We start from the raw sequence: 21,954 nt of genomic DNA on the forward strand, positions 1-21,954 counted from the left end.
CACTAGATGGCGCCGCCGTTACATAGATTGAGGTAAAAAAAATAGAATCGCATACTGACAACAAAAAATATATAATAACTACTATAAACAAAAATCAGAAAATATAAAAAGGACCATAATAATCACGATTTAAAAAGTCTGAGGTGATGCATTATTTTTTAACAGAAGCTAAGAGGGAAACTGAAATAACTAAATTCTGTATCCATAGGATCATAGTCCAGTGCTGAATATATTTAATGATTGTGCCAAGTAAAACGTTGCACGTGGTTAGTGAAGGTCTGGTATTCTAGTACACTGTATATTAATGGCCTATAATAGTTAATGTATTTATTCATTTCTCTTTTTTAATTTAATAATAACATTTTTTTTATTTATATTTTACACACACACACACACACACACACACAATATTACAGTACTCACCCATCAACAAATTTCACATTTTAACACACAGTAATTAGTTACAATCCATAAGCTAATCAAAAAGAAAATTAAAAAAAAAAGAAAATTGTGCAAGGAAAGGACTGATCAAGACAGACAACAAGATGGCAGCAGAGATGGCAGTAGATAGTAGCTGAGGCAGAGTGCTTAATTTCAATTGTTTGGATGATTGCTGAAAATACCTACACAATGGAACTATTATACACAGGTATCTGTAATATACAGTTGTACATATGTAGATATAAGAACATAGGCAATACTATATTTTATGTTTGCCCTCATTTTTCTGAATGTTTTTTATGCATGTGTTTATTTCTCCTTCTTTCATGTGCTTTAATGGGTTTCTCAAATAAGCATTTCAGCTTTTATATTAAGATTGGGATATTATCCCTTATGTCCATCACTTAATGTGCTGTTTGGACTAAATAAAAGAGGCCTTTGGCTGGTGATATTAAAAGTCCAGCCCTGGGGGCAGCTGCAGTCTTTTGAAGAGTCTTCTGTGGTTGTTAAAAATATTGATAATAAAATGGAGAGCCATTGCAGGCTCAGATAATACAGGAAAATTTAACTTAGTATGAAACTTCACCAACTGCACACTGAATAATTTTATTAATTTTAAGAAGGGTTTGTTTTAGAGAAAATGACTAAGGACAATTTTATGTGTATAAACACATTTCTCTTTTGGTAAATTATGACAATATGTGTTCTTGTATAATAGTATAACATACTAGTATAATATAAATCAGGTGATTATTGTATATGTTGCTGAAATGCTACAATATCCCTTTATTATGACAGCTTTGATTCCTTGTCTCAATCTCAATTTCAGAGCAGCAGCCCTGGAGTGCACATGTTTTGCTCAAAGGCACTGCAGCAGGTCAGTAACATTGGGCAGTAACATGGGGTGTCATTCAGTAGCTGGACAGTCTACTTCTTCAGTTTTATTTGTATAGCTCCAAATCACAACAGAAATTATCTCAAGGCACTTTTCATAAAGAGCAGGTTTAGACGTACTCTTGTTATGATCTACTCACCCACTGTGTCATTCTGTAGGATCCTGACCTTTCCAGCTCAGCACTGACAGCATTTCTCTTAGGCAGAAAAACAGCCTTTCACCTCAACTCTTCCAGCCTGACATCAGTTAACTTGTGTTGCAAGAGTAAACATCAACAGGCACCTTAAAGGAAAAGTCTGCAATCTAATTGTGAAACAGCAGCTGAGCTGCTAAATTGGGAAATGTGTTTCTAACCTTAACATAAGTGCTTGTCGTGTCAGTTTGGCCCGTACTGAGCAGGTGTTGAGTCACTGAGCCACAGTACCAGTATTGCCCAAAAGGAATGAGTCGTCTTCATGCATGGCTGAAAGCTTGAGAAGGCTTTAATGTGTCACACGCTGCCAGGACACGTCTGCAGATCTGTTCTCATGGCCGACATAACGCGGATACACATGTACTTACTCAACACATTTCTTTGGCACTTTGGTACAGATTCCCTGAAAGTGCAGGAAAATAAGAAATTGTTTTTTAAAATATATATATATATATATATATATATATTTACTTACTGTAACATTCTCTACTTATCTTCTTTGTATCACCACACAGCCTGTTTCAAAAGTAAGTAGACATTTTATGTTCTTTATGTCCATATTTAACATATAAAATCACTCTCAGCATCAGAGATAAATCACTCATTACTGCGTTGACACCCACAGATACTTCCTACTTTGCACTTATGTTAATGATAAGATGTTCGTATCTGTGTGTGAATGCTTGCTTTTTGTCCACACGTTTACTCTTGCATGCAGACGTGCATACATATAGCTGTTTGTGCATACATGTATGAGCAAGTATATGTATACACAAGTGTGTGTGTACATGCTGTATGTGTAAATGAAAGAGAGAGAGTCATGAAAGCGTGTCATGTCAGCAGGTTGAGTTAGTCCTGAAGTCTCTGTCATGCAATCGGACTGCTGAGAGAGATCTTCATTCTTCACTTGACTCAGCTGGAAGTGATTTGATGCTCCTGGCCAGCCAACGGCTGTTTAATAATCATCATTCAAAATCATTCACCAAAAATATGCAAAGATAACTTACAGTATTAAAATGTAATTCCACCACATGTGAATATTTTGTTATATTGTTGAATAAATATATTTGTCTCTTGGTACCCTCTTTACTTAAAATAAAAATGTCCATCTGTCTTGACAAAACCATCTTTTGAAACAGACAGTCTCCACTCAGGAGGTTTACCTTACTTGATTTAACATAAACCGCGTGACATCATTATTTTACAAACAATATGTTGTTTCCTGAGCTATAACTCATCTGCAGACCATCTAACAAAAGCCAGTGATATGGGATCATTTCATCTATCATCAGAGCATTGTGAGTTATTTATGATGTTGGTTATTGCTGCTTGTTGGTTATCAAAAAGTAAATGGCCCTGGAAATTTAGTTGCACAATACCATGATGTAAAATGTTTTCATTTTTCGTGGGTTTAACTTTTCATCAGAGAAACTAGTTCAGTGTCTAATTTTCCACATCTAGTCGAGCAAAACTTGTTTGTGATTTTCATTTGTGCCCACTTCAAGATTTTCACAACTCTAGTTTAATACTTCATAGCTGACCAAACATCTGAGGAAAACTGCACAGATCATTACACATCCTGTTGCAGGTGGGTTATTGCAAATAGATAGATTTAAGGTGAGCAACACAATACTGACTATTATCAGTCTACCGCAGAATTCCTCTGCAATAATCACTCATTATTTTCAGAATAAGTCAAACTAACGGGCCGTAGCAGCATTTTAAAGTCAAGCACCATAAAAGTCTTTCGTCAACAAAGCCTCTAATATCAACACATTAGCAGTGATCTAATAGAGTTTGGCAGTGTGAGGTGGCGGTTCCTTTCCTCTAAAATCTGGTGGCTACAGCAGCTGTCATGGCCTGAAAACAGTTGTTAGGACTGTGGACTGATATTATTCCATCTGGTATCAAGTTAAAAAAAAAATGTATTCATGTATTGTACAGTTGTGGACGTACTGCAGATTATCTCACTGAACATTTTGGTCATAGTTAAATAAACATATAAAATCAACCACACTCTTTAGTAAACCACAGCACTCCTCGACTTATGTTCAGCTGTGTATAAAGGAAATGTGGCACCAAAACAGATAAACCCTGGACTTACTCATTAGTGTGATTAGATTTAGCAACTGAAAGCTCAACACTTTTTCCAGCCAAATATTCATGATCACTGGCCTTTTCTTGTTCGACCCAGTAAGATGTCACAACAATTAATCATCATTAACAAACTGAATGAATGTAAAACAAGAGCCAGAAAAAAAGGTTATGGTTAGTGCCAAAGTTTATCATGTTTATGCTGCAAAATCTGTGGGAATGTAGCAAATGAGAAATTACTGAACACCTTAGTTGTTGCTACCTGATGGCTGACTGTATGAATAAGTTGTATAATTCAGAGATCAAACTGCATAATGTTCCAGTGATCATGCAGTTTGCTGGTGGCGACCAAAATTTAAATCAGCATGTATTTAATAGTGGTGGAAAGTAATTAAGTGCATTTACTTACATCAGTATTTCTGTTTCGTGCTACTTCTTACTTCTCCATTACATTTATTCAACGGCTTTAGTTACCAGTTACTTTTAAGATGAAGGTTTTACACATTGAATAATACAGCAAGCTCTTAAACTGCAACACATTGTTGATTAAACCAGTGGTTTCCAACCTTTTTGACTCCTGATGTCTTCCTAAAATCAGTGTGTAGTCAGGGTCGCATTTCAGATGTCTATGAGTTGTTAACGGCTCCACTGGTGATTTTTCCCTCTAAACTTCTCACACGGTTTCATTTCCATAAACGCTCAAATGATCCAATATCTCAGCAAAAATCGAAGAGAAAAAGGTTAAATCTGAAAACAGATTGATGAAACACCCCAGATTTATCTGGTTCCTATCCCTGTTTATTTATCTGCTCCATCTCCAGCAGCTACAGCAGTAACAGGCTCCTTACACACTGATGCGTCAGTATTAATTGTCTGATTATGTCATATATAATAATCTCAGTCAGAGGGACCAAATTAGTACTTTTAAGTACTATTTTTACTTGCAATGGAGTATTTTTACATTGCTGTATTGACACTTTTCCTTAAGTAAAGGATATGAATACTTCTCCCAGTAGTGCTCAAATCGCTGGATCACTGGAGCAACAACAGCTGCCTCATAACGACTTAAATGTTTACTGAGTTTCTCAAGAATGGAAACAACTGATGGGAACAGACAGAGCATGACACAGAGGACAACACAGAGTATGTGGTGAATAGTTTTTCGGTGCCCCCGTTCAAAACAAAGTGCTTGATAGGAAGTCTGATATACCCTGAGCCTCTTGTGCTTGTTCATCTTGTGTGGTGACATTTTATTGGATAAGGACAGAGCTCTTTGGCGGCAACGGAGTGGGGGTGAGAAAAAAAAACACTACAGAGCCATGACAGGAGAGGAGAAAAAATCTTTAAGCACCTGTAGTAAAACACAATGCACGGTTTTGAAAACAGAAAACGAAGGAATTTTTCTGAAATGGGCCAAGTCACGTCTTCAAGGCATCCGAGACAGAGAGATGAAAGAAGCAGCAGGGAGCGGAGGAAATGGGGGTTGAGGAGGCGTCACCTGGAGAACAGCCCGCTACTGACAGGATCGCAACCAGGCAGGACGCCCTAAAAACTGACTAAACATAGGTGCTATGTTTGAGGGAAAGCAGAGGGTTGTTGAGGTTGGATGCAGCTGCAGACAGCTGTTTCGAACCAGATCATCAACTTGCTCTGAGCAAAGGTTTGGAGGCTTGAGCAAGCAGATGCCAGTGATATCCAAACAAAAGGCACAAGATATTTACCCTGGCGTTTCTGAAGTACAAGTCTGTCAAAAAGGCTTGTGATAGGTATTTGACAGTAGCAGCAGCAACAGCCAAGATTAACAAGAAGCCAGCGTTATGCTCAGAGTCCAAAGAAATCAAGTCATATGATGTGAATGAGAGAGGGAAATGCACAGCAAGGCCCATTTCCTGTGACGTGCACAGTGATAGAGGCTCATTTACGAGCAAGGAACCTGAATGATGTGTTTACTGTGCTTCTAGATGGGTCGTTTTTGTTATGACTTGGGTGATAAGAATTTGCATGATAGGGTGGATGTGGTGATAACAAATGTTTATGACTGTCTGGTGTCTAGGTGGCCACGATTTCATCCATACAATACCAAAAATGGTGTGAGGGCTTAAAATAAAACTCACTCAACCCAGCTCAAAACAAATTCTTGTCCCAACTAAGAAAAACATCAATCTAAATTTAAAAAAAAATCTAGATATGATGAAGGTGACAGGTATTCAACGAATTACTTCCAGTATTCCTGTAGGTGTTGGCTGAATGGCAAGAAGCAAAGGAACTCCTAGTTTACTATGACTGATCATGTCATTCTTGCGACAGTCGTTCACACTGTGCAAGAACGAAGGCAAAGGAGGCAATTCAGCTCTTAATAGTTTGAGTCCTGTGCTGACTGTGTGTAAACTCCATTATAAAGGTGAGGAACGACCTCGACCGGTGACACACACCCTTCCATTTGCTTTTAGGTTTCTTGCTCTGATGGATGAATGAATCTTCCATTAAGGTGCTCCACTGAAAACATAAACAAAACTCAGACTGCTGCATTTCAAATGCTCACTTGGCAGCTGCGATATTTGTACTTTCTCCTTTAAACACATTCTAATTTGAGCTGGCATCAGTTTTCAAACCTTTATTTATCCAGGGAGAGTTTTGCTGAGCACACTTGATGTTTTTCGGCAACGCCCTGCTTCACATTCACACATGGGAGCTGTAGTCATCAGATTTTATGTATAAAAAAAAAAGTATTGCATTGTCCTTCTGATACAGTTCGGTGGGATCTTACCTTTGGGTGGTTTGAAACTTTAATGTGTAATCATAGCTGAATCCCATGAGGCTAACTACCTCGCTAAAATCATAAAGTATTATTGCATGGTTTTCATAATAGTGACAAACAACAAACAGGCAGTGTGTGAAAAAAAATCCAAGGAGAAAAAAAGAGGCAAGAAAAACAGAGAGGTTTGTCATCTTTTCAAAAAGTCACAATATCATTTAATATAAAACAACCTTTAAATTGAACATAATGAGGAATCCGTGACCAGGACTTCCACCAATCCACTACCACTTGAACACTGCGGTCGGGGGGTGGAGGGAGGGGTGGGGGTTGGGGTGGGGGGCTCCACCTCGACGACAGCTGACTTCAATGGTACTTCCGAGTGCACACAGAAAAAGGTTGAAACATGCATTTACTACATTGTACAAAGTCAAAAGCGAAAAACAGGAGGTCTTTTTTTTGCCATTTGTGGCAGAAAGTCTCTGCCGCCTCGTGAGGGATCCAGAGGCAAAAGAGGGGACAGTCTTGATAGTTGTGCATGTACAGAGGTGTCCATTTGTTTCCTGGCACTTACGGATAAAGTGTCCTCCTCTCTTTTAGACCGACAGCTGAAGGGAAAGCGGAAACTTGGTGTAAGGCAGGAAAATGACTCAACATACTTTAGATATTTAAGATAACAGTTGCAGACTTGCTTAATTTTGACAAACAGCAATGTCAGTGCGGCTCCTGTGTGGTGAAGTCCGCATACAGTGTTTTGTAGGTCTTGGCAGTAACAGATAGCTGTCTCTCTCTACGCATGCTCCCCCACCATGTTGCTGGTAACGATCAATGAGTGAGGAAGCACAATGTCCATTCAAATAATTATTTTTTTTCCAAAGCAAGCATCATTTTCCTGTATCTATAACAATCCCATAATGGTGCTGCGTTTCTGAACGTCAGCCACGTCAGAGATAGAATGAAGAGATTCCTCCCTTTTTGTCCATTCACACTGACGACAATCTGATACACACATTTCATTCCCAGCTTCTCCCCTCCCTCTGTCCCTCCCTCTCTCTCTCTGTCTCTCTCCTATACACACATACAAACACACGCTCACACTACAGATGCCACGGAGGTGACGGAGGTCACCTTATTGTCTTCTGCCCAGGGCTGCAGGTTCTGCAGGGCGTAGAGGGAGGAGTTGTGCAGGCAGAGTGGGTCCGGCTGCAGAGGCTGGCTCAACGTCTTCTGGAAAGCTTCCTGCTGAAGCTGCAGCATCAGCCGGTTGGCCTGCTGCCTCTCTGCCTCTCTCTCCTCCGCAGTCTGTCTCCTGGGTGGATGGAGAGACAAAAAGGGAGCAGACAAGGATTTAAGACCTATGAGATGTTTATTTTCATGGGGGCATGTACGCAACACTGATTAATGCCACACACAACAGCAATGTTGGCAATGTTGTTGGGATCCTAGATAAATTTGAGAGGTCATAAGATGATGAACATTTTAGGAGAGTAGAGAAGACACATGTCTGCTACATGAAAATATTTTTAAAACATTCCTCTAATCTTTTTTCTTGCAAATTACTGGATTGTTTCACTTCTTTACCTCTTCCACATTAGGAGGAGGTTGGGGTTGGAGATGCGTTGGCAAAACACAGGACTTTAACACAGGAGACTTTCTGTCTGTTTCCCATTTAAAACTGAAAGTTGTTGTTTGTAACCGTGCCCGCTCCACAACCTTATCTGCATGTTTATTACTGTAACCATGACGATGTTGTTTAACTTTAAGGAAAAAATTATTTCAACCCAAACTGCAATCTTTTCCTAAACCTAACCAAGTATTTTTTGTACCTAAACCAAACCAACCAAACCATGACCGTTCCATAAGTCTAATCATGTGTTTGCGATTGTAACCATGACAACGAGTGACACCTACTGCCATAGGGGCACTATTTCGCCATCCACCATTTCAGGGCCACAAGCCAAAGCGCAGAAAGGTTGTGAATCACCGCGTTAAAGGAAATCAAACTGACAGCTTTGCTAAAATCAGAGAAAAGAGCAAAGTTTCAAAATAAGAGAATGACAGCACAATAATGGCAGTATTTTTAAAGCTGCAACATCAGGTATTTAAAATGGGAAATAACAAGAAATGAAAAGGATGCCAGTCACAACTGGATTTTCATGGTTTCAATGGAAGCACAGCAGCCACTGAGCAGGGAAGCAAAAGCAATGAAGAAATCGAGCAAAGAAAGCAAGAGAAGGGGTGAAAAGAAAAAGCTATTCCAAGCGTAGCAAAAAACCTGCCAGTGAAACCTGTTCATTAGCAAATTGGCTGCTTTTACTGCGTTTATTAAACACCTGTGCTACTTACTTCAGCTTCAGGCTACATGACAGCTGATCAAGATGAGTGACAGGTGTTGGCGAGAGAATGGGACTAACATGGGGTGGTGGTAGTTGTGGGGGGAGGGGGTGGTACACTTCCTGCCTCAAGGTGAAAAGTTACATCTGTTTCTTTTTTCTTTTCTTTTCAGCACAGCATATGTTAACAGTAACATACACCCTGTGCATTGGTGTCAGTATGTGCTGATATCAGCATTTGAACTGTGACAAAAAATATCACAGATGTGTGTTTTCCTGTAACACACATGCAGACACAGTATGGTAAAAACAGTGTGTCCTTTTAGTGGAAGGGTTGAGGTGTTTATGTTGGAGAGAATTTAACTTTAAGTCTGCAGGATTATAGGTGTAAATAAAGAAGTAAATTGAAACAATAAATGCAGGAGAGAAAAGAACAAAGATTTTGATCATAAATTGTTTCTTCTCCTTTCTTTGACAGATTCTTACACGGTCATAAAATTTTTCTCCTGCATGTGTGTGACAAAAAATGTTTTGAATGGTCCATATCAGCATTACAGAATACGGCACAATGAAGAATTAATTAGGCTCTGTTGTAATTATGGCTGTTTTTGCTAATAACACAAACCATAATAAACAAATAATTGCTGTCAAAGTCAACAAGAAAATACAAATGGCAGGAAGGAGTCACAGGCAGAAACACACCTCTAAAACACTCTTTCATGCACACCGACCTCCATCCATTAGCCACACATTATTGTTAACAGCATTATCATAATCTTATTCGCTGCCTGTTGATTTGATCATCCTCTTGTTACTAGCGTAGTCGTCACGCAAAGACATCCCTCATGCTCATCCTATCAGGTGCTCACTACAGGGAGAGGCATAAATCTCGGCAAAACTAGGAAATCAGAAAAACGAGTTAAGCCAATTCCCTTGTTACTCGTGACATGCCGTTCAGTTTCGTATTCAGTTTGGTTGTGTTTATTTTAAACAAATTCATTATTTATTACATCTTGTAGTGTCCTGTTTTTTTTAGTGCTATAGGATCTGATTGATGTTTTTTTTTTAATGCACCTTTTTAAAAATACTCTTTAAAGGATCATCAAACCAAATTTCAATATCGTATGTTTATTTAAGACAAACGAGCCAATAAACTACCTCATAAATGTTAACCAGCCACAGTTCAGTTTTAAGTGTTTTCTATTTGTATTAAATTCAAAACTAATTCTAAAAAGCCCGAGGATCATTTAAACATTAAGACCCTTTCAGTAATTTAGCTGTTAGTAATGTGCCTTTGAAAAATGTGTCCTGCCCCTTTAACCAAGGGCAGGGCATCATAATTTGATTTCCTACTCATTTACTTCCAAATGGCTATAAACAACAGTTAGAATGAAGTGAAGGAGTGTGTTTGTGTTTTCTCTTTTTTCTGTCTATGGACTTGGCAGTCAATTCCTCCTGTGAGTGTTTCAGTATTGCTTTGGACAGCAATTTTCTAAAAGGCCTTTCAGGAGGCTCAGGAGTGATTGTGCTTGGTCAAGTGAACTGGCCTCGACTGGCAGCTAAGCTAAGCAAAATAGGTGTTGTGTTGTACAACGCCTCCAATGCTTCAGCTGCGGACCGTTTTGCTTGTGTTTAAAGTAAAACACAAGTGAGCATTTTGGACCAAGAGTAAAACAGAGACACATTCACGGCTGACGATTTATGGCGCAAGAAAGAGTGGAAGGAGTGGCTCTTCTGAGTGAACATCCTGCACTCGTAAAGACAAATAGCTTCTGAAAAATCCACCAAGGCCTGTTTGTTTTGCTTAATAAATAAATATTTCACGTGGAAGAGGGAATTGTGATGATTTAGCTTTAGTGTTCTCTACTTCCAGGCAGCTAAAGGATGCAGATGGTGGAGAGGTGAAACAGCGCCCTGCTGGAATCTTACCGCCATTTTGTCCGTCTGTTCTGAAACCAGGTCTTGACTTGTGCATCTGTCATCTTCAGGGCCTTAGCCAAAGTGGCGCGCTCAGCTGACGCCAGGTACTTCTGCCGGTGAAAACGTTTCTCCAGCTCGCATATCTGCACCCGGCTGAATGAGGTGCGAGGCTTTTTCCTCTTGGGCGGCGTCCGGTTCTGGTAAGGGTGGCCAATGCGGCGGGTCACAGAGAAGGGCGAGAGGGCAGCTGAAAAAGGAGAAGGGAAAAAAAAAGGATTTATTTATCTGGTTTAGTTCAGCATTGTGTATGAAGTGGACAAGAGCTTTAAACACCATGCACATCATTCTTTAAAAAGTCAATGTTAGCATTAGCAATAAGTAAGTAACTGAGGTGTTTGGACTTAAAGGGTTTAAAATGAATGTCCGTTAGTGTAAGCAGTTATTTCCATTTCTGAACTGCCACGATCTGTGCTTCTGAAGGGTAAACATATTTCCCTTGAGGTTTTGTTTGTGGACGCTCATGTTATAAACACAATTTTGTTTTTCCAGTCCTTGGTTAGATAAAATTATTGTCCATTTTGTCTTAACTCTGGAAAAGCCAGTGTGTTTGGGGAGTCTAAGAGAAGGCCCAGAAGCTGCCAATTGAAGAAGATAAATGTAATTACAACTACAATTCCCCTGCCAGATTTTGAAAAACAAACAGCACAATGAATTGTACAGACAGGAAGTCAAAGGAAAAGTCATAGAAGGACATTTAAAAAGCTGAAATATGCAGTGTGAGCTCCAAAAACAACTATACTAAGATACTGCTTGCAGCTGGTACAGTACAAATCTAAATGTAAACTTCCACTGTAGCAATATTTTTAAAATTTTCACAAAGACAGAAATGTTTCAGTGTTTAAGTCGCATTAATCAAAAACTCTTTGCAGAGCACACGGGGGATGCACTTAAAAATCAACTGTGAAACAAATGGGTGAGGCAAGGGAGGTGGATGGTAGTGGGGAGGGGGGTGACTCACCTGGGCAAGCCCCCTTTGGGAAAGGATAGTCTGCTAGAAGGCCATTGCCGTCTCGCAGGTGAGCGAGCTCGGGGTAATAGCATTTGGCTAATGTCTCCACAGTGCTCCAGACAGGGACCCTGCCGATGTCTCCCTTGGGGAGAGGACAGAGGGACCCGGCGGCCCCCAGGCCCCCTGTGGCCTCTCCGGCTCGGCTCTCCTCTGCCTGCTCCCCTAAAGGAAAGGGAGACACAGTCAGGTCCCGCATCTGGAGCACAGCAGCAGCTGCCGCCGGGCAGGCACCGACGCATAGCAGCTAATCACATGAAGGAGGCCTGAATGATGAACAGAGTCTACTTTAATGTTATTTACTGCTAGTCTCTTAAGTTAGCATTTGGAGAGATTTTGCTACAAAATGAGATCTCTTCCATTTGAAAAAATAAGTTACAACTAGCAGGGTCATTAAGATAAATCAAGCACATACAAGTCAAAGGTAAAAAAAAAAAAATATGATTAAATAACCACTTTAACAATATTAACCTGCTTAAAACAATATCACTAACAACATCAGAAGTATTCACACAATGATTGTAGCTTTTGTAACAGACCAATCAAATTCAAACATCTTATATTTTGGCACAAAATATCTTCCATACAGACGTCAAGTATTTGTCATTAAAGCTTGTTATATTAATCTCACATGATTGATCTCACATATACATTCTGACAGGATCGTTTTATTGTCTTTTCAGTTGCTTTGTCATTGCGCCTTTTCAAAAATATAAATTGCACAGGGTCATTTCATGAGTCTATACTGTGTTTTTCTTCTATCTGTGCCTCACTGGCTGACGGTTCACTTTCACATATCACTGTATCTGGGTATTAATAACAACTTATCCCCCGCATCATAAAATATCTATGGATCCTGTCTATTTTGTCAGCCATGGGTAAACAGAAGATCGATAAATGTAATGAGATCGTTTTTGGCCATAGATCCACTCCCCAGCCACATTCTCATTTTGAGGCAGAATGGAAATCAACAACAGGAAGAAAAAAAAAACAGTTTCTGTCTCTTTCTCTCCCTCTCTCTCTGTATCTTTGTGTCATTCCTCCCTAGCAAGCTGTTTCGCCTGCTGTATTACAGGGTGTTTATTTGTTTTTGTTTTGTCAGAAAAGCTCACCAGGAGCCAAAATGAATATGAAAACATCTGCATAGGTGTCCCCCCGAGGGCCACGTGCTGCTGCTGCTGCTGCTGCTGCTCTCAGAGTTTCAGCGACCTGAAAATTCATTTGCCACACAGACGATGACAATTTGGATGGAAAATGGAACATGAAGCTATTATGCACTCGGCAGTCATTTCCAGGGAGCTGCCGACATCCCCTGATGGTGCTGAACACGAGTGGCAAATTGAGGCGTACACGACCAAATGATTTGTAAAGTAAAGATAAACAGCTGCGGTGTGCTGTTACTGTAGGTCACATAAAGTTAACATTACCTGAGTGTAAATTAGCAACACAGATTTAATGCCTGAAATGAAAACTCACTACCTTTTATTGTCTTTTGTACTGGATTTATAGTGACCATGTCTTTTTTTCTCCTCTTCTCATTATTATTTTTAATCTCCTATGGTAATATTCTTTTGACGTTATTATCAGGTTTCACATTATGTGTTGCTCTGATGCTCAATAATAGTAAAAATGGTAATTGTATCCTTGTAATATTCCTTTTGGGAGTTAGACAGGCATCAATGGTATTTAATCATGAGTTTATAGTGACAAAATTCCTTTTATGTTTCTATAATATTCCTATAGGTGCTCACAATGGACTATAGCACCTCTGTGTCCCTTAATAGTGAATTTATAGGGACCTCATTGCACTGCATGGTATGTTTTGAAATCTCCTGTGATACATAGATTTACACATAGCTGTCTCTTTTCGGTTGGCTTCTCATTGCCCAAAACTGAGAGGGCTGAGAGCGAGCAGGCCTGTTGTTGCTCCCAGCGGCAGGTCTGGCTGAATAATACTGCATTAGATGGCTATTTCAGGCCATCTGTAGGCTAACTAATGGACCAGGCACATGCGAGCACGTTCAGAGGCGACCCAACATGCAGCAGGAGCGTTTGGACCTGCCAACTGCAGCGAAGGTTTCACTTCACAATGTGCAAAACACTGACAAATACACGGTACAGAGATGCTATGGATACTGCATCAGTCATGTTTCATGTTTTGACTGAGGGAGTAAGCCTAAGACTGTTCAGGAAACAGATATGGCTTCAGATTTATCCATTTCTATTATTAGTGGGACCTGTAAACTGCTGTGTATACAGGACAACAATGATGTAATGTTGGAGCTTGTGTAGTCCAGCAGTGACTTGAATCCAAATTAAAAGACTGTCCCTGCTCAACCTATAACTTAACTTAAATAAACCCTATTTTCCTCTTATAATTCATAATGTTGCTGTGTTCTTGTGTCAAATCGGCTCATTACCTCCTATAAAAGCGCCTCCTGTCTTTGGTTTTCAATACCTTTAGTGACCAGTCAATATAACATAACCAGAGACTATAACATTTTTGGTAAAAATGTTGAAAATAGACAAAAAGCTTTCTAAAAATTGTCTGAATTTCACATTGAAAGTCCACACAGAAATATTAAATATCAGTGGAGCAAACTTGTCTTTGCAACGATGATATATTGTTCCTGTAGAGCCTAAATCCAGTGAGCTTAACAGTGAATGTGGTGAGAAATGTGCATCTTTTATTAACTTTAATCATTTTTCTATAGACTGTAAAATCAGTTATTAAACATTGCTATAATACTTAATTATTTTTCCTGATTAGTAATAGTTCTCCTGAGCAGCCTGGAAAACAGTTAAAGAGTTAATGAAGCATCTGTGTAGAGGTTGTGGAAACTCCTGTTCAGACAGGTAGAGATCATGTGCTGCTACAAACTGAACCACATCGAACCATTTACTGCGTTTAAACCGAGAAAAATCCTGTTCCCTTAAAAAGGAGAAGAGAGAAACACAAAATGCTGCAAAATCATCTTTTTGTTCACCTCCGTCAAATGAAAAAGAAAATGGGCTCGAATACTAAATCTGCTGCCTGGGTAATACAATTTAGCATAAGCATATCAAAAAATAAAATGCTACCGTGGAGAATATGTTTCCCATAATAAAACCACTTATACTTAATAACACTTCTCGGTGACAGCGCCTCCCTTCCCCACTGCGGATATTACCTTTGTAGCAATCTAATAAATATATCCGTGAAGGATTCTAAAGGGGATATTGAAATATAACATGAACATATATTGCTATTTATTACACTATACGGGACAAAAGGCAGGGACACTGTCTTCTGTCACGGCGAGAATCAGGGCAGCTGGAAACACAGGGACAGGAGCGAGTTCAACACGGAAATAAAATCACAGTTTTCTGCTCTGCTGCCATTAAAACCCAGACTGAGATTTACTGCAGAGGAAAAAGAGGTTTAATTATGTTTTTTATTGGTGCTACGCGGCCTGTAGAGCTACACATTCTGTATTATGGCTCTGTTTATTGCCAACATACCCACACGATCCACATTATGGACCGTCATAATGATAATAGTAATTATTAATGATAATATTAATAATAATTATTATTATTAATCAGACGTAATCTATATTTATTTAAAATCATCGCATTAGTGTTTGGCCATGGCTGGGTTATATTTGTTAATTTGTATCAGCATTTATGATTTTATGATTTCGACTCAATATTTCTGTTTTTCATTTACTTTTTTCCCTTTGTGTTATGTGTTTTTAATATTTTTTTATTAATTATTTTGTAATAATAATAATATCAGCTTCAAATTAGCGGTGACATTTGGGATAAAATAATAAAACATGCATGAAATGAAGTTTAAGCCCATAAGCTCTGAGTTAATACAGAGAGGAGCTGGTGATGAACCCTCTGCTGTATAAACAAGTCTTATTTTTAGACGAGGATTAAATGATGCCTTTAACACCCCAAATCTTAATCCCTTGCGTCAGACTGATACATCTTGTCATGATTTATAACGTGAGTTTAGGCCGTGAGGGCGCGTGTCAGAGTGAAAAATGAGAGAAATCTATTGTGCAATTTAACAGGTTTCGTTTACATCCCGGCAAAAAGGGGGAGAGGGAGAAAAAAAAACCTCCCGTGGCTGCCAGAGTTTGGAGCCTTTGGCAACATGTTTAGCTGTTTAAAGCTGCGCGAGGCCGTTTCTCCTCCTCCGGTTTCAACTTGGAAAGCGAAGAGAAAAACAAGAAACGGAGAGAAACATTTAAAATGGTTCTCTGCCCATCAGGATAGATGATAGTCTATTTGATTTAGGGCCTTTTATAGAACACAGAGCAGGCTAAATCTGGATAGTGTGCGCATGTGTGTGTGGTGCTACTGTAGCTGCTGCTGCTGATCTTTGCCTGATCAATAACAGTGGAAAGATATAAGCTGCGAAATAATTACAGCGACACAAAGCTGAGAGAAATTAAACGAGAGGCCCTCGGTGACTATGAGTAAAATTGATAAGCCTATTTACACTGTATCTTTTTGCAGTTGACATATCGTCCCCGTGTATTTAATAATTAATCAGCTAGAAAGAACGGAATGGTGAATATTTAATGCGTGGAGAGGTGTGTGTGTGTGTGTGTGTGTGTGTGTGTGCGTGTGTAGGGGGGGCGGGCAAATCCATGATGTTCTTCATTTTCATCTTCATAACGATGAGGTCATGAGAAAAAAAACAATGGAAACACCCCCTTCAAAATAGGAAAATAAATAAATAAATAAAACATCATAGCCTCGGCTTCATAAAATAAAGTCTGACTATCACAGCAGAAATAACCCTGCAGAGAGTTTTGACATTTTGACATGAACTAAAGAAATATTTTTAAAGTTACATGTTCATTTTTTTCCTGCTGTTCTAACACTATCTCTCTTTATTTGAATTTACCTGCACAAAAACAAAAGATTATGGAATGATGGCTGGATTAACATGTAGCCAGGGACACCAGATGTAAATGTGCCATTTATTTAACAATTATTTAGTTCATGTGCACCAGTGTGTCCTGTCCGTGTAAAACAAAACAAATAAATTCAGAATGGCCTCTTTTTTTTCTTTTTTTTTGTCTCTGATGCTGTCAACTCTTCACTTTGAATAAAAACAAATGGACGTGTTTGGCATTACGAGTAAAATACAAATAATAAGAATAGAAGAACAGAACAAAACCTGACCGTGTAGAAACTACTGCAGGAACAATTAAACAGTGATTATGTAATGCAGATTATTTGCACTATAGGCAACAGTAGACCTAGACTGACTGGGGAAGAGGCGTAATTGTGCATTCTGGTTTCTTTATTTGTGTTTTTGTTAATTGAAAAAAATAGTTGTTAGTCATGTTTTTAAAAAAGAGGAAAAGGAACTCTCAAGGTTATTAAGTTAAAATTAAATTCTAAATCTATCTAGAGTTTACAAAGCTCTTATTTTTGTCTTGTTATTGCAATGTCATTGTATATAGTCATATAGGCTACTGTCAGTTGTTTTTGTATGGTCGTTTAAATTCACTAGCTCACACAGAAAGTCTTTTTAGACGATAGGGAAAAAATCTGGGTCGAAGACATTCTCAGCCTGAGATTCATAAATCCAATAAAAAGTGAATGGGCGGAATGAGAGGTCTTTAATAACTGACTAAATTATGAATTCATGCTGATTGATTTGTGTTTAAAGCTATTTTAAGGCATTACAAAGTAAAGTTGGAATTAAATGCAATTGGAAATGTATATATATATATATATATATATATATATATATATATATATATATATATATATATATATATATAATTGTCCACTGTAACGTCTAAACGCTGGAAAGGCATAATAATTCTAATAAGAATAAAGAATAAGAATAAGAAGAAGAATAGCCTGTGATTATCCTCTTTTATAGATTTTAAGCTGCCATATGTTGTTACTATTATGACTCATCTTCCTGCTTTCTCGATTGGCTCACAGAAAGAAAAAAAAATCATTCATCCTCATGAAAAAAACGGGGAACGTCGTTATCCGTCATCCGCTGTAAATGGAGAGTGATGGTCCAATACTGATTCATCAGCATGTCCATGTCAATTTCTCCACTCGTTTATCAGCGCTGCCCTTCCAGCATAATAAAACTGACTCTGTGTGTGCATATACGATTCGCTATAGATTACAACCTAAAGATGAAATCGTCAGCTCCACTTTGTGGAGCTATTACAGGCCCAGTTTAACCTCCATACACTTCATCGTTCAGGGCCCGTTTTAAAACACAAATGTCAGAAAAATCACAATTCATTCCTGCACGGCCACGAAGAGAATATACAGTAATATCACTACTCTGCGCCGGAGTCTTATGGCTCATTTAGGGCGTGAAATGCAGGTGAATGTACATGAATGTACTCTACACACTCCTCTGGTCGACATCTGATTTAGTGGGAAATATTAATCAACCTACAGGTGTTGCAGGATCACGAGGAAACTCTCTTTACCTGTTAATCTGTCCTTGGCAAACCTCCTACTGCTCTCCATCCACGGGAAGGTGAAGTTTGCCGCATTTCCCATCCCCATCCCGGGCACCGAGGGGATGCCGGGTCCGATGCCCGGCGGATGCGTCGAAGGGGGCGGATGAGGCGCGGCGGCGGCGGGCGGCGGAGGCGGAGGTGGCATGGGTCTGTGCGCCGGCACCCTGATCACCCCTCCCGCGCCGCCCGAGTTCACGTTAACGTTCATGTTCATGTTCATACTGACGTTCATGTTCATGTTGACGTTGTAGGAGCCGGCCAGACCCGCCGCCGCAGCCATGGAGCAGGCCGGGTTGTACACGCTGTTGTACCCGTTGCTGTAGACGTTGGAGGCCAGCGCGTAATCCGGGTCGCCGGTCCGGTTGGGCAGCATGCAGCCGCTGGATTGGTCCGAGCTGTTCAGGATTTGGTCGATCCCGAAGCTGATGGGTTCATGCTGCTGCTGGTGCGTCTGGTTCACCTCCTCGATCCCGGTGTGCTCCATAGTTTTATCGGTTGTGTGTTTGTCAGTATGTTTTATCAGTACACGGATGTGTTTTTGTCATCTGGTAATTCACGCCGTGGGGAAAGAAATGTTTGTAGGCTATGTATACTGCAGTAGTGGACTGGTTTTTTGTTGTTGTTGTCAAGCATCGACACAGGCCTGTTCTACTCCCAGGAAACCAACAACGTGTCCAGAGCTATCCAAAAATCTTGCCATTATTTCTGTCCAACAGTGAGATCGGGTGTTCCCTAAATTGAATGCCCATCCGTCAGGCTAAGAAAGAGCGTATCCATCTTTAACAGCGCGTTCTTCCCCCGTGAACTAGACACAAGGAAGCCTGACAACAAGAAGAACAACAGAAGACGCTAAATCCGGAGTACTTACAGAATCCGTGATTTTTTGGGGGGGCAGGCGGTTCTCTGGAGAGACTCGATGCGCTTTGTTCGCCTACTCTGGCAGAGGCGATCCATACGCAAATGGCACGGTAGGACACCCCCAAGCCCGTCGCATCAAAATAAAACAGGAGACAAAACAAAACAAACCCGGAGAGCACAGCGAGAACGAAGCGCTGACCTCGCAGCGCTGGATACTAATTGGAGGTGAGAGCGAGAGATGGCTCTGTTGAGCTGAACGGTGAAGTGCGTTTCAGCAGGTGAGACAACCCTCTGCGTAAAAGCTGCCATTCGGTCATCCAGCCAAACCTCCCTCCACTCCCCTCCCCTCCCTCTCTCTCTCTCTGTCTCTACCCCTCCCTCCCTCACTCGTCAGGACAGTTGTTTTGCTCGGATGTCTTAAAGAAACCGCAGCTTTTTTGTGTATTTTCTGTAGCTTTTCTGGTTTTAAACAGGAGGCTCTGCGCCTTTTAGTGCTGCTGAGGCCCGAGTCAAACGCTTTCCAAACAGTTTCGCCTCTATTCTCATCTACATATTTGACACGATAGAAAATATCCATGTGTACATAGTTTGGTCTTCAATATATTATTTTAAATTATTTTAAAATGTGTGTAGTTTCAAAATCATACAGGACCATTTATTTAGTGTCACCACATTAAAACAATCAGAAAAAGACACTTTCTCTCCTCATATCAATACTAATCATTTTTTACAGGGCAAAGCAAAATTTTTGATTTTTTCCTTTTAATTTTGATCATTATATGGTTATTTTATGGCATTTTTCGTACGCCTATCATTGGAAATATTCAATTAATTTAGATGTTTGTGTCCATCGAGAGTCTTGCTAAGTTTAGTTTTTTGTGGAAATGCAAACTCAGTATGGTGTTACGGTTCAAAGCTATCATGTCGAGGCTTCCAGAGAACCCTCTACTGGATAAGAGTTGGTCTAGGAACCCTAGACCCTAAACCTTGGTGTAGAACTGGACAGCAGGTGAGCACTTCCAGGCAGCAGTGAGACATGGGTGTCTTTTTCCTATGTGTGCGTGTGTGTGTGTTCACCCCTCTGTGCAATTAAACCATCAGCCACATATTTACTCACACATGGAGCCACAGAACTCGCTCAAAGACCCCTAGAGTTTCCTGGTGCCCAGGATCAATGAACACTGAGCGAGTAAAGGCGCGATGCGGAACATGCTGGAGAGAATGGGCCTGAATGGTGTCCCCTTGATTTCTGAAAGGCGTGTTACGTCAGTACACCGTCTCCTGCACGATACAACAAATACTGGACCAGATTTATGCGCGTGTGTACGTGTGTAGGTGTAGGTGTGTGAACCAGGCTGAAGCAATAAGCTGTTGCACGGTTGCGCACAATGAAGCAATAAATCCACTGATATTGACGGGAAGTGTGCAGAATATAGGCCTGATTTAAAGACCCATGTACTCCAACGTGCATTATCCCAAAGTAATAAAATGTAAAACCAACAGTAATATTTAGCCTGTGTGTATGAAACAACAGATAGATAGATAGATAGATAGATAGATAGATAGATAGATAGATAGATAGATAGATAATTAAACAAATAAATAGCAGGTGGAGTCGCATCATGAGGCCAAATATGAAACGCGGCGTTGCTGATTTGCACAAATTATTTAACCTTTCTCCGCCCGGAGCGACGACGCGGATCGCCAGGGTCTCAATTCAATAAAGATGAAAAATGGCTCATAATAAAACCGCGACACGGGGAAAAACGAATTTAATATATCACCGTTTTATTACGCACTTATTTCACTTTCTGTGCGAATAAAGATATCTCTCAACTGCACAAGGTGGCTAGAGGGAAGCATAAAAATCAATTGTGTGAATTCGAGGCCATATCAATAACGGTGCAGGGACGAGAGCAGCGCGAGTGTAGCTGCTATTAGGCCTGTTTATATTTGCGCGTTACAATAAAATGAATAGGGACGAGAGGATGCACTGAGCCTCAGATCAGCTTACTGACAAGGTAATTGGCCGTTTATGCAAAACCGGGAAGATCTATGGGCAGGAAGGCGGAAAATAATGTTTGAAAGCCTCGTTGGGGTATAACATCTCTCTCTCCCTGTTGGTGATGTCAGCTGCAGAGATGTGATGTCTGATTGTGCGTCACCTTCAGAGCCACAAACTACAGTTGTGCATTTACGTTAAGACAGGGGTTCCCAAACTTTACTATGTCAAGGATCCCTATAACAGAAGACTAACATCTTAGAATACCTCACTTACTGGGCCCACATAGAAATAAGTTATTACAGTAAGTGTTAAGTGGAGAGTTTTAGTGTTTAGTATGAATCTGGTAGAAACCATATCTGTCTAATTATACTGTAAGACCTTTAGCTTTTCCATATCTTTTATTGTTTATATCTTGAACATAATGTCTGACCATAATTTTACACTTTTCAGTTGTTGCTTTTTACTCCTTTAATTATTGCAGGATATGTAGATAAGGCTATGACATGTGTCTGAGAACAATAAGGCAGACTATTACTGTTTATATACAATCATCTGACTACTTTGGGTTCATTGGAACTCCATGCTGTTATTTTTACATGTATAAGGTGAGATTCACTCAGCAGCTTTTCTAGTGTTGTTAAAAACAGAGGATTCACACAAAAAGACTTGGCTGAGTATATGATGATTTCTCTTTAATCAAAGTCATGGTGAGAAGTGTCTCATCAGTTTTAGTTTAGTTTAGCTGGATGGTTTTCTGTTACTGTTACTAGTGAACCGTCAGAGCACCAGCTTCACATGCTTCAGTTTTTGAAAGAATATCGTGTTGGTTTATGATACTAAGAGAGCACATGTACATGGCCTGTGCCAACTCAGTATATATGTGGAGGA

The 21,954-nt window shown here is 39.9% G+C and overlaps 1 protein-coding gene across 3 annotated transcripts; it reads right to left on the reverse strand.

Annotated features, from left to right (window-relative positions):
* Positions 1-6,564: 6,564 nt before the first annotated feature.
* On the reverse strand, positions 6,565-19,397 carry tlx2 (T cell leukemia homeobox 2). 3 transcript variants are annotated; one of them, XM_018703054.2, is made up of 5 exons: positions 18,171-19,397; positions 11,650-11,862; positions 10,641-10,878; positions 7,507-7,687; positions 6,565-6,986 (listed from the first exon to the last, which is right to left on the reverse strand). In XM_018703054.2, the coding sequence occupies exons 1-5, from the start codon at positions 18,685-18,687 to the stop codon at positions 6,975-6,977; spliced, it is 1,161 nt and encodes a 386-aa protein (XP_018558570.1). In that variant the 5' UTR covers positions 18,688-19,397; the 3' UTR covers positions 6,565-6,974. The 3 variants fall into 3 exon arrangements, with proteins under 3 accessions (XP_018558570.1, XP_018558569.1, XP_018558571.1); XM_018703053.2 differs by lacking the exon at positions 6,565-6,986 and having other exon boundaries at positions 6,993-7,687; XM_018703055.2 differs by lacking the exons at positions 6,565-6,986; positions 11,650-11,862 and having other exon boundaries at positions 6,993-7,687.
* Between the last annotated feature and the right edge of the window lie 2,557 nt (positions 19,398-21,954).

This window comes from Lates calcarifer, linkage group LG8, assembly GCF_001640805.2.
Source record: "Lates calcarifer isolate ASB-BC8 linkage group LG8, TLL_Latcal_v3, whole genome shotgun sequence".
Lineage (NCBI taxonomy): Eukaryota > Metazoa > Chordata > Actinopteri > Centropomidae > Lates > Lates calcarifer.